Below are 13,230 nucleotides of genomic sequence, written 5' to 3'. Positions count from 1 at the left end.
ACACACACACACACACACACACACACACACACACACACACACACACAATACCTATTCCCATATAACTCTGTGAGATTTCCTCTTTTTAAGGGGACACATATGCACATTTGTACATATACATAATCTAGGGAACATGCAAGTTTATTTTTTTTTTTGCATGTGCTCATAATGCATTGATTATTGTAGATTTCCCTGAGACTGTGTCAAGTAGATTGGTGAAAAGTGTAGCTCTGCATTCAGACCCATACCATATCTGATGAATGCCCACTGAATGTCAGCAGACTATAAAAGTGTTGGCTGTAATCTGAAATTCTAATGAGATTTGACAGTTATTCGCACCATAAACTTCTGCCTCTTAAATCCAGCCAGATTAATCAGATAAAGAGGGTGGGGTGAAGGGTGGAGTACGACTATAGGGGAGTCAGAAGTTAATCATCTTTTCATGTTTTCTTGAAATTCGCTTTATTGAAAAGTAATATTCACTTAGCATCAGTAGTTGGACAAACAGAGGTTGGAGCAGTGCTGGTGCAGTGGATGGATGCTGAACTTGGAATTAGGAAAACCTGAATTCAAGTCTTACCTCAGATATTTATAAGTCATGTGATTAATCTCTGTATCAGTTTCCCCATCTGGAAAATGGAGACCAAACCTTTAGTACCTACCTCTTGAGGCTTATGAAACTCAAATGAGATAGATGGATCTGTATCTCACACATCTACATACATATTATATATATGTATACTCTTATAATAATATATATATCCTACATGTACCTCATATATACACACATATATGGATCTGTAACTTGATATATTCATATATATCTGTAGTAGCTAGTAAGTTTTAAAGTTATTTTTATTAGATAAAGTGTGACTTAATAACAGAGTGAAAATATTTTAGTTGAATAAAAAGTTCAGAATAAATAGTTTGAAGTGGCTACTAATAAAACTTGGTTTACCTTAATACTAGCCGTTCCCTATACCTAAAATGTCCTCCCTCCTTACCTCTGCCTCTTGGCTTTCCAGGTTTCCTTCAGACTCTTGATGAAAATCCTACTTTCTACAAGAAACTTTTCTCCTTCTTTCTCAATGTTAGTGCCTTCCCTCTGAGATGACCGTCAGCTTACCTTGTCTAAGACTTGCATGTGCTCAGTTGATTAGATATTCCTTCCCCCTCCCCCATTAGAATGTGGGCTTCTTGTAGGCAACAGTTTTTGCCCTTCTTTATATCTCCAGCTCTTAACACAATGGCTGTCATATAATAAATGCTTGTTGACTTGGCTTATTCTTTGCTGCATTAATAGGATAGTATCATCCAGAACAAAGAAGGTGCAGCTGTGTTCTGTATGGGTTATGTAGCTAGTATTATGCCCAAGTCTTTGAGACAAGGACCACCTGGAGCAAATGAAAGCTACTAGGAGAGTGAGAGGACCTTGTAACCAAATGCTAATGAACAAATAGGTTAAATCCTATGGAAAAGAATACTTGGCAGGATAAGAAGGCATGATAGACTGCCTTCAAATATTTGAAGCTCTGTTGTGTTGAAGATTTAGTAAATTTATTCTTTGTGGTACCAAGTGGCATTGTTTAAGGTTCCTGGGGCTTTGGAAAATGTTACTTGCCATATTTATTATCAGATCGGTCCTCCTGGGACTCCATCCCAGAGGATTTATTCTAGACAACATTACAGTTTCATGGCATGGAACTGCTGTAATATAATAACTATAATTATTTATTAAGGATTTTAGCATATCTCAAATTATTCCTATTTATAATAAGAAATCAGAAATTTACTAGTAATATATCACACTAAAGAAGCATCTTTATCAATACTTCCTGAATGTAAACTTTTTCAGTATTAATTGGAAGAACTTATTATTTCATTTCAGTTTCTAAAATACTGGATTGTAGAAAATTACTCCAATATTTTAAGAAGGGCTCTTCTTTGAAAATTAAGTCATTCATAGCTACTGAGTTTGTGACATTATCATAGTATACACACATTTATAGTTCTTTTAGGCTGGGCCACAAATCTATAAAAGCAAAAGAATTTCATACTTGGGAACAGAGATACTATTATCTAAAGATACAATAAGGTAGTTATGAGGTGAGGAGAAGTTCAGTATACTTAATAAACATGTTCCTTAACTGTTTTCTGAATTTCAGCTTGTTTTGTGTGTTTTTTATATATTAACATTTAGCTAATATTTTTCCTGAGCTCATTTTATGATTTTAAAAAGCTGTCTAGATACTTATATTTACATCTTTAAGTTAAAACATTTAATCTTTTGAATAAAAATTAAGATTCTATAGTCAAAACTTTTATCTTCCTAATAAAAATTCTAGCTAGGATTATATTATCTATATATGAAACATATTAAGTGTTCTTTATTCTTGGCAACTCTGTGGGATAGGTAGGAGAATTCTTGGTGATGAAGGTATCTCTTGGGAAAGAGAATGCTGTACTTTTTACCTGGGTTGCAGGGAGGAAATAGAACTTGATGGGGAAATGATAGCTCTCTGTTAGTGCAAATACCAATGACATCTTAAAGAATATTTGGACCCTAAATTGGAGAAGACTATTCCTTTTTTTTTTTTAAAGCAGCATTTCTCTATGGTATGCAAAAAAAAGCAGGTTCACTGTATGGCACTGTACAAATTTTTTATTTTATTTTTTATTTTAGAGAATTTTATATTAGATACTAGAATTTGATATTATAGAATTGGTGATTTGCTTATTTGCTTCCTAACTCATCTTTCTATTTTTATATTTTTGGTCTTCTTTTTTAATTCATTCTTGACCTTGCTGGAAAAATAATTTGTATTGTTGCTGGTGTTGCTATTTCTGGAACTTTTAAAATTGTCTTTTAAATTTTTTTTGTTCTTTGGCCCCACAAGAATTCCTCCTTTTTTTTTTTGTTTTCTGTTTGTTTTTAAAGTTTTTTCTTAATTACCCACATAAAATAGGAAGAAGAGATATTAAAAAACAAAACAATGGAAACCCCCAAATATATTTGGTTTGGGAATACTGTATTGGTTCTTGGTCAGATATAGTCTCATTCTCCTCCATACCTTTGTAGTATCATTGTTGCCAACCTAAGTTTCTATGTAATACCTGGAGGGAGGTCTGGTTATTCCTATGAATAACTGCAAATGGGATAAACTACCCAAGGATAATGGTTAGTTGATTCTTTGATATGGAATGTATAGAGGGCAATTTTTACAAATCTGTTTCAAGGCACTGCAAATGCCAATTTTGTCATCTACTCCCTAGTTCTGGGTCACAAATACAGGATGAACTGAGGAGTGCAGTGGTTTTCCTGGGTGTGGAGGCCCAGACTGTGTGTGTGTGTGGAAAAAGGAGGAGGTTTAGAAGTCAGCAGCTAGCTGTAGCAGCAGTGTGGTTCTGGCCCCAAGCTCGGAGCAAAGTTTCACTTCTAGTATCTAGTCCAGACTGCAGAGGAATAATCAAGGCTAGGCCTGCACAACCTGCGTCCCACCACGCACAACCTGCGACTGCCTGAAATCCTTTGGCATGGCTGTGGGCCATAAGTGGCCTGATGCATATTGTGCAGAAATCCCAGACTGAAGGGGAGCCCACGGTTCTACTTCTTGGAGCCAAAAGAACTTTCCAGTTGGCTGACAGAGGTGGTCTACTTTTCAGGTCAAAATCCAGGTCAAGAACTTGCAGAGCTCAGATTGAGGAGGGTGGGAGGGAACAGCAGTGAGACTTTGCTCTGGATCAAACTACTTTGGGAGTACGGAAAGCTTGCAGGTTCCCAGCCCAAACTGCTTCTGAGAACCTGGAATACACAACACAGTAAGAAAGAAACAACCATACTAGCCCAGACCTTCCCTGCAAAAGTGAGCAGAACCTGGTCTTAACATCAAATTGGAAGTGAGGAAGTAGCCTGGAAGAATGAGCAAGCAATCGTACCAACAGCCACCATCATGAGCTGTTATGGCAGCAGGGACACTCAAGGCACAGAGACAGAAGAGAATGACTCTAAAGCATCTACAGGCAGTGCTTCAGAGAAAAACAGCATGGACACAGACTCGACTCGAATTCCTGAAAAAAGATGAAGCAAAAGTTTAAAAATTAGAGTTTTAAAATGTTTTTATAAGTGGATTGAGAGTACTTAAGGAAAGAAATGAGAACAATAAGAAAGAATTGGAAAGATTGTTCTAGCTTGGCACGAGAAGTACAAAACCTTGCCGAAGCAAGAAACTTCCTGAAAATTAGAATAGAGCAAATAGAAGCCAGTGACTCCATGAGGTAATAAGAAATATCAAAACAAAGTCAAGCTGAAGAAACAAAAAGCTGAAGAAATAGAAGAAAATATAAATTATCTCATAGCAAAAACAACTGACCTGAATGATTGAGGAGAAAAAAATTAAGAATCATTGAATTATATGGACATCATGACCAAAAAAAAGAACCTACATGCCATATTTCAAGAAATCTTAAAAGAAAAATTTCCCAGATCTCTTAGAGCCAGAGGGTAAAGTGGATATAGGAGGAATCCACTAGTCACTTCCTGAAAGAAAACCCAAAATGAAAACTCCCAGGAAAGTCATAGTCAAAATTTAGAGCTAAAAAGTCAGTGACACTTGTCTAGTCATATAGATTGTGTGCTTCAGTTTCTTTATCTATAAAACTGATATAAATACTATTAGATATACTTAGCTCACATGTTTATTGTGAGGATCAAATGAGATCACTGTGTTAAACACTTTGCAAACCTTAAAGCATGCTATATAAATGTCTATTGTTAATAGTGACATTATTTCTATTCTTTTATTTCCATTTTCTAGGTGACTGGGCCATAATAATATTTCTAATTGGGTATCTTATCATTTTTGTTTTCACTCATTCAAAAACTGAAAAAGACCATTTCAAAGGCTCTTGAGTAAAAAAATGTCAACTAAATATATACCCCAGGCATTCATTCTTAACTCAGTTACTAATAAATTTTACCTATTTTCAAAAAACTCATTGCTTTATAATTTATAACAAACTGGTCTATAACCTTAACATTAGTACTTATAGAATTGTATCATAGAGTTAGCATTATAGTTTAAAATGCTTGTATTGGCCTTAAAATGTTAGTTCCGTCTTCTGGTATCATTTTGCAGGACAAATGTGATAAAAATACTTTCTTTTAGTTTTGTTTTATTTTCTTCCTATTTTGGTGGTTAGATCTCAATTAGTTTTAAATTACAACATCTTGATCTTCAAGACAAAATTAGTTCTATATTTAAAATAATTGTTATAATGTAATGCTCTTAGTATTGTGAATTAGTGAATGTCCTGTCCAATGAAGAGAAAGGAATGATGTAATTCATAAAACTAATGTAATAGCAGTACAGAAATAAAATGAGCAATTCTTCAGCTACACACTTGAGGGCTCTGTAGACTGTGAAGAACTACACAGAACTAATTACAGTGGGAAATTCTATTCTTAAGTAAAGTGGTACATGGTACCTAAATTGTGTTTAATGCTGGCTGAGTTGTTTGGCTATATGCCATAATTGGCCTTCCATTCGCTTGATTGAAATCATAGATAAAAACTTGCTAATCCCCTTTCTTAGCTGAAAGTGTTAAGAAAGTAATCCATCTTTAAAAATGACTTTGTAAAATTATATGGTATAAAGAATGTTTTTATGGAATCATGAGATTAATGAGAAGTGTATTTTATTTCCAAATTTAAGGTAATAGTATTTCCCATGGGTTTAAAAGGAAAAATCAACTAGGGAACCCTTAAGAGGTATAAGCTCTTAGTGTTTTTTCCCCTGGAGTAAAGCAACATCTTTTCCTCTGTAAAGGATTATTCTGCAATTTCATATAATGGAAATTTAGCAAATGGAGTAAGATATTAAAAAAAAAATTCTGGTTACACTTTCCAGGGAATCAGAGCACGAATTTTGGAAACCGTTGTTATGTTGATTCTTCTTGCACTGCTTATTCTTGGAATAGTATGGGTAGCGTCTGCTCTCATTGACAATGATGCTGCCAGTATGGAATCTTTATATGGTAAGGAATTTATTTCTTTTAACCATCTTCTGAGTGGCAGGTCATAAGTCTAGATGCTTTTAAGTTCTACTAATATATTTTAATCAGCACTTGAAAATGATTTCCAGCATGGTTTATGCATGTGTCCACACGTACTTAATATCAATGCAGATTGTTTAAGCAGCTTCCAAGATATTTTTGGTAATTGCTTTTTGTTTCTAAGATGCCATAAAGGTTTTTCCTCTGTAAAGATTAACAATAATTTTCTGTTTTCTAAATCCTTTTACTCTACTGTCCTGCAAAGTAACAGTTAGTAAGATAAAGTCCTTAATTTGGTCCATCCTTTTAGCCTCATGTCATGTTACTCCCTCCATTCCAGTCCTGCCTTGGAGCACTGGCATAAGCTCTTTACCCATTCTCTCCCTTCTCCGGAGATCCTTGCCCCCAGTTAATGTGCTGTTCTCCTCAGATTACTGTGTATTTACATATCTGTGTAGAATCATTGAACTGGGGCTGGAAGGGACCTCAGAAGGCCATCTAATCAAATTCCATCCTTTTACAGTTTGGGAAACAAAGACCCAGGGAGATGAAGGTCCTTGCCTCAAGACTTACAGGTAGCCTGTGGATAGAGTACTAGGCCTAGAGTTAGGAAGGCTTAAATTTAAATCAAGCCATAGACACTTACTAGCTTTGTAACCCTGGGCAAGACACTTAACCTTTTTTGCCTTAATTTTCTCATCTGTAAAGTGGGGATAATAACAGCACCTCCCAGGGTGGTTGTGAGGATCAAATTAGATAATATTTGTAAAGCTCTTTGTAAATCTTAAAGTGTTATACAAATGCTAGTTGTTATTATTAGTTAGTGGTGTTATTTGAACCTAAATCCAGACTTAAGAACTAATTTTCTTTCTTAATAGATGTTACATGTTTTATGCACTCAGTATAATATAAGTTTGGTGAAGATAGACTTTTTTTTTTGTCTTTTTATCTCACCTGCACAGTGCCTTATATATAGTAGGTACTTAATAAGTTTTGATTGAATTGAATTAGTTTCATCAGATTTAAATAACCAGTTTTAATGTTTAATATCTCAACATGTATCATATTTAATGCATATATTAAAATATTCTTGTTACAGATCTCTGGGAATTCTACCTACCTTATTTATATTCCTGTATATCATTAATGGGATGTTTATTACTTCTTTGTAAGTATTCTTCTGATTAGTGGAAATCAGATTTTATTAACAAACTCTATCAGCCCCATATCTTAAGAATCAATATTATTAGAGATTTGTAGGAACTTGTGATTCCTTTGATAACAAATTTTCTTAATTTTCTAGGTTTCAACTGTTTTTTTATTAATTGTATTTTCTTTCAAGAATCCATTAGACTATGTTTCTCATGCATCTAATAGTGTTCATATTAAAAATAAACTTCAATAAGAAGGGTTGCTGATATTTGGGAACCTTGGCATAACTTGGTCCTTTTGCTATTTCAGTAGCTAAGCACCTATAGATCGGATGTATTCTATCTCATATTGGATAGTTACAACAAAATTTAAGTAGGTTGACTTTATACGCACATATACACACAACATACATATTAAACATATATATCAATGTGGCATCAGAGAACTTGCCATCTGTCTTATTGTATGCGTACATAATTTCAGGGTTAAAAATGTAGTTTCTGGTTACTGCTTGTTCCTCAATATTCTGGTCTGATAAATCAGTTTGCTGGATGACATCTGCTCTCTTCTTTGCCTGGCTTTAGCTGTGCAGAAATAGCCATTTTTCTTTATTTCTGTAGATCCCAAATCTGATGTTAGTTTTGAATTGTGTCTGAGATGAATATCCTTGTTCTCTTTTGGTCCTGAATTTGCTAACTCCTACCTGCCTCAGTCTGCCTTACTAAACATCTATTTGACTTTCCTTGATCTTGCTAGCACTACTTTTACTTTTACTAAGTAGAGACTTTTTTTCCTTTGAAGTAGTAGTATTTTGCAATATTGCCACCAGTTCTTTCCATTCAGGTCAATGTAATGGGAATAAAGACAGAGTTCTCTGTCTGTACTACTACCCAATTGAGCAATGATTTAATTTGAAATTGCTATGTAGTAAGAAATTTGACTGGCTACCAGCTTTCCCCATATTTTATATAGTTTTATATATATACATATATAAATATCTATATATTAAGAATTATCATTTATATGTTCATATACACATTTCAGAGTTTTATGTGGCTTAGCCTTTTCATAAATGTATTAATATAATTGCAGTAATATTACTTAAAGGAACGAATAAATAAAGTCATTCATATTTTAAAGATATTAAATGTTGTCTTATTGCTGCTTGTCAGGGTCTGAGTGCTTAAGTAAAGATTTAATACAATATTATATGGTAGTAGATTGGAAGATATGTGTTAGGTTTTCAAATATTACATTTTATTTTATGCTTCAACTTAACATATAAACTTTTAAAATGTTTTATTTTTTAAATGATAGTACCTATTTAAATAAACCAAAGCAAGAAAAATTTGAAGTAATTTAAAAGTAGAGCTAAGACTTGTCCTTTTAAACCTAGTGTTCTTAATTTTGAATATACATTCAACACTGACACATCTGCATTACAGGGAGGGCACAAATAATCCAAAACAGGTTTTTATTCAGAAATTATTTCTGTTTCATTTTGAAAGGAGTCTTCCTCTACATTTACCTTTAAATGTTTTTTTTTAATTAATGGAGGTTAAAGTTAGATTCCATTCCCATATCTGCAATGGGGTAAAGTAGTCTAGAACTATGCTAGGTTCTTGCTAGCAATGTCATATTGTGATTAAAATTTGCTGTAGCTACGTCATGTGTGGGTAACCAATGGTAGACCCTCTTATGCTTAGACTGCAGATGATGCTTTCCTCCATGTGCATAGTACATGGAATTACATGGAGTACTTATAACATAGGTTTTATTCTTGACCTCTGATTAAAACATTGTAATATTTTTCTATAGTATGCCGTAACACTTTTTTGTATTGTTAACGGTTATTATAAGTTTATGGAAGCAATGACTTAAACTCCAATATTGAACCAGACAGCAACTTTTATTATTTCTTTTTAGTGTATCTCAATTCTAATTATCAGCCCAGTTGGTTCTATTACTCACAAAGCTAAACAATTAAAAAACCTGTGATTAATCTTGAATTGAAAAGTACATGGGTTAATTTATTTGTTTTTCGATGTCCTAGTCCTTTTGAAGATCTAGTATCTTAGGGAATCCTTTGGGAGGGAAAAAAACCAATAGTGAAAAATGTTTAAACCATATTTCTTTGGTTGGTTGAATATAATAAAGCCAGTTTAAATTGTCTAGCCATTCATTTGATTATATTGAAGTTCACATTGACCTAGTGATATGTAATGTATCTTTTCCCATTATAACATAGATACCAAGTAGGTGTTAGTTTTGTCCCTTAACATGTCTTAGAATGAAGTTTTAGTGCATTTTATTTCTAATGAAATCAAAATGTTAGTCACATGGATGACACTCTAGCCTGTTTTCAGTATTATACTTATTATTCTACTCACATTGAATTTTAATTTGCTTAAAATGTCCAATGATGACTTTTCTTTTGAAAGTCTAAGACTGATTCCATTGATACACTTCAATGCTGTAGCAAACATTTTAACTTAGAGGACGTATCAAAGAGATGGCACTGTTTAGTTTAAATGAGTTAGTTGGTACTCATTGATATTAAAATGGTTTCAGTTTGGTAACATATAATCTGTCATTTTGCTTTGTACCAGGCAAAAGTTAAAAATTTCTATGTGATACTTGCCAAACATTAAATTAAAAGTGACAATCTAAATATTCCATGAGAATGCTGACAAAGGACCATCTTAATTTGGGTGTGTTATAGTCTGCATAGATTAGGAATGTATTTGTCTCAACTTTGAAATCTAAAAATCTGTCTTTTAGTAAACAATTTATTTTCTACAGTGTGCACACCAGTTGGGCTTTCACGAATGTTTACAGTCATGGGTCAGCTGTTGGTGAAACCAACGGTAAGTATTTTGTAGTCACTTGTTTCTACTAGGATAAATGTAATTGCATTTGAACACCTTATAAATTATATTTTAGCTTGCTATTTAGCAATGTATATATAATAGAAATCTTTGATTGTGTGATTATAGATCTTATTGGAAAAATTCCCTTAGTGCATTTAAAATCAAAGTTTCTTAATTCTTAAAGGCATAAGCCATTTTAGCCCAGCATCCTGCTTTCTTAGGTGTATCATAGGAACTAAGTGTTGGAATGAACCTTAAAGATCATGTGTCTATACTCCTTATTTAACAGAAGAGGAAACTGAGGCTCCACAAGATAAAATGAACTTTGAAGAGTAACATGATTTCTGAACAATTTTTCTAATAAACAGAAATTTTAGAATTTTTCAAGATTTACCATAGAAATATACCTATGCATCTCGTTTTTTACATAGTAGATATATTCTTAAGAAGTGTATATGTGTATATATTATACATATATGTATTTATTGTATACAAAGTTTTTTAAAAAATTGAATTTTTCATCAGTTTTTATTTTAATTTCATAGAAGACTTTTATTATTAATCTTCGATTGGTAGTGATTCTAAATGATTTCCTTGTTGGTCTTTCTTTGCAGATTAATTACTTGATAGACTTAGATGTACTAATAGAATTTACTACTCTTTTCCCCATAGTAAATCTTTTTATAAATGGAAGAATTCATTTATAGTATGAATTAGCTTTATCTAATTTGTCATTTTCATTAAAATGAGTTTTTGTATGTATGTGTAAACATACATACAAATATTTTAAAGAAGAATGCACTCATTTTAACATAATTTCTAGAAATATATTCATTAAGCCAATCTCATTCACATATATCACATATTGTATTAAATTGATTATTTATGTAGTTAGACCTTGAGAAGGAAGGTCTTGATTACTTGCACCAATGGAGGAGATTGGTGGCACAGCCATTCTAAAAATCCATCATTTTTGGCTTTGTTATATGTATTTTGGTATTTGCGTTTGATACGTATTATATTATTTAGGAACCTATTTATATAAAATAATGGAACTACATGGTGAAGACCTGGCTTCAGAGAAACTAAAAAAATCAGCAGTTTTACTCTCTTATTCCACCTGCTGAGCTCTTCCATTTTGGAAATAAACAGTTTGTCTCTCAGACTGATGCAAAATGCTAATTTCAAGCAATTCTGTGCTCTCTCAGATCTTCCTTGGAGTGAGGGGTGTAGTTAAGTATGTGGTTTTTTAAAGTATTTTTCTGCTGGGACAACGGCTGAATAATAATAATTATCTTTGTGTTGTGATTTACAGTTTGAAATATACTTTCACATGTATTATTTCATTTGATCTGCATTGTGAGGTAGTCAGGGCAGTATTACTATCTGCATTTTACAGATGAGGAAACTCAGGTTTATAATGGTTTTGTGACTAACTTCAAATCAAACAGCTAGAAAGAAGTGAAGTTGGTCTTAGAACCATAATCTTCTGACTTGAATTGCTGTACTGTAACATCATACCCCCCAGAATTAAGCAGATGCAATGTGATGTAAACAAAGCAAATGATTAAAAGAATATACTGCTAATTTCTCACTGTCAAGTGCAAAAATCAGGTCAAGTCAACCAAGTACCTATTATGTGCCAGGCACTGTGCTACTACCTAGTTGGGGTGGGAGGGTAGCACGTATATTCGATTTGACCAATATTGTTTTCATTTTCATTTAATTTAGAGGGGAATATGACAGGATGGAAATGTGTTATACGATATTAAAATTGAAATTCCTCCATTTCCTTAATTGGCCTTGTTATAAGTTGACTTTGATAAAGGACAGTTAAATTTCATTATGGTATTTTCAAGGTATAAGAAGTGGCAAAACGTTACATGTCAATGAATTATTTTATAAGTCATTTGTGCCAAATTTAATGTAAGTGTTTGATAGGTTGGTATACACAAATAAGAAAATAAATATTGAGCTAAATTTTTTAGGTCATTTCCAGTTTTAAATTATGACTTTTGGAGAATATATAAGCATATTATATTTAAGTTTATGTGTACTTAAAAATTCTTTCAGCTTTATGCTTTTGGCTAATAAAATAAATGCAAATTCTTTGATAAAGAAACAAATTTTGCCTGCTTGAGAATGCAAATCAGTAAAGTGAACATTTGGGGCAATTTTTTGGTGTGTTTAGCAATATACGTAGCCTTAGCTTGCAGGTGTTTTAACTGACTTGTATCCTTATAATAACTAGCATTTATATAGCACATAAATTAAAACATAAGTCATTTACTTAACATTACTACATCAGTGAATAATTTTATTTTTACATTTAGATTCTTGAAGACCTGGATGAGCAAATTTATATTATTACACTTGAGGAAGAAGCACTTCAGAGGAGACTAAATGGTATTTAAGTGTTAAATATTTAGACCAAAAAGTTATCATGGAAATCAATAGTGCAGGGTATGAATAAAATAGACTGTGTCTGCTGATTTGGAATCAGAACTGGGGAGAAGGATGGGCCACAGGCTAACAGTGTAGCCCTGTAACTGAGGCATCAATTCTTTCCTTAATCAAAGTGTGACTTCAGAGGGAGGTATTTAAATGTGTGGCATTATCAACTGTGGAGCAGATGTATCTCACCAGCAGATGCATCTTTGCAAAGTCTCAGTCTATTTTATTGAAAGATAAACTTTCAATTACTTGGCTGTTGAAGTTTTACACATTTTCATGTAATCTTGTCGATGGCTTGGGTTACTCTTCCATTTCTTTATATTCTGAAATAATAGATCCAGGAAAGTTTCAGAACCGTCAGAAATCATGGCGGATATTTATATGATGCTTTAAGGTTTGCCAAAAACTTCAAACACATTATCTCATCTGACCCTTACAGTTTCTTTTTGAGGTAGGTTCTACAGGTATATTTTACTCTTTTTACAGATTAGGAAACTGAGGTTCAGAGTGGTTAAATGACTTACTTATTGTTTGATAGTGTCATAGGGCAGAAGTTAAACCAAGGTCTCTCCTGATTCTGAGGTCAGCAACCTTACCACTATACCACACTGCATCCTTAAGGTGTCAGAAACTTGTTTTCTTAATTATTTCTTGAAAGTAAATTAATTTTTGGCCTGAAGTTTTGAAGATCATTTTAAACTAG

The 13,230-nt window shown here is 33.0% G+C and overlaps 1 protein-coding gene across 3 annotated transcripts in view; it reads left to right on the top strand.

Annotated features, from left to right (window-relative positions):
* Positions 1 to 13,230, top strand: part of LMBR1 (limb development membrane protein 1) — a 180,539-nt gene that overhangs the window by 109,959 nt on the left and 57,350 nt on the right. For all 3 annotated transcript variants that reach the window (XM_027841033.1, XM_027841032.1, XM_027841034.1), the window contains 4 exons: positions 5,907 to 6,033; positions 7,151 to 7,219; positions 10,006 to 10,070; positions 12,407 to 12,479. In XM_027841033.1, the coding sequence (XP_027696834.1) occupies positions 5,907 to 6,033; positions 7,151 to 7,219; positions 10,006 to 10,070; positions 12,407 to 12,479 (334 nt within the window). The remainder of the gene's footprint in view (positions 1 to 5,906; positions 6,034 to 7,150; positions 7,220 to 10,005; positions 10,071 to 12,406; positions 12,480 to 13,230) is intronic.

The sequence above is a fragment of the Vombatus ursinus genome, unplaced genomic scaffold, assembly GCF_900497805.2.
Source record: "Vombatus ursinus unplaced genomic scaffold, bare-nosed wombat genome assembly UNPS02014852.1, whole genome shotgun sequence".
In the NCBI taxonomy this organism is placed as follows: Eukaryota; Metazoa; Chordata; class Mammalia; order Diprotodontia; family Vombatidae; genus Vombatus; species Vombatus ursinus.
The sequence above is the reverse complement of the archived record's forward strand: the minus strand, read 5'-3'. Positions and strand labels throughout refer to the sequence as shown.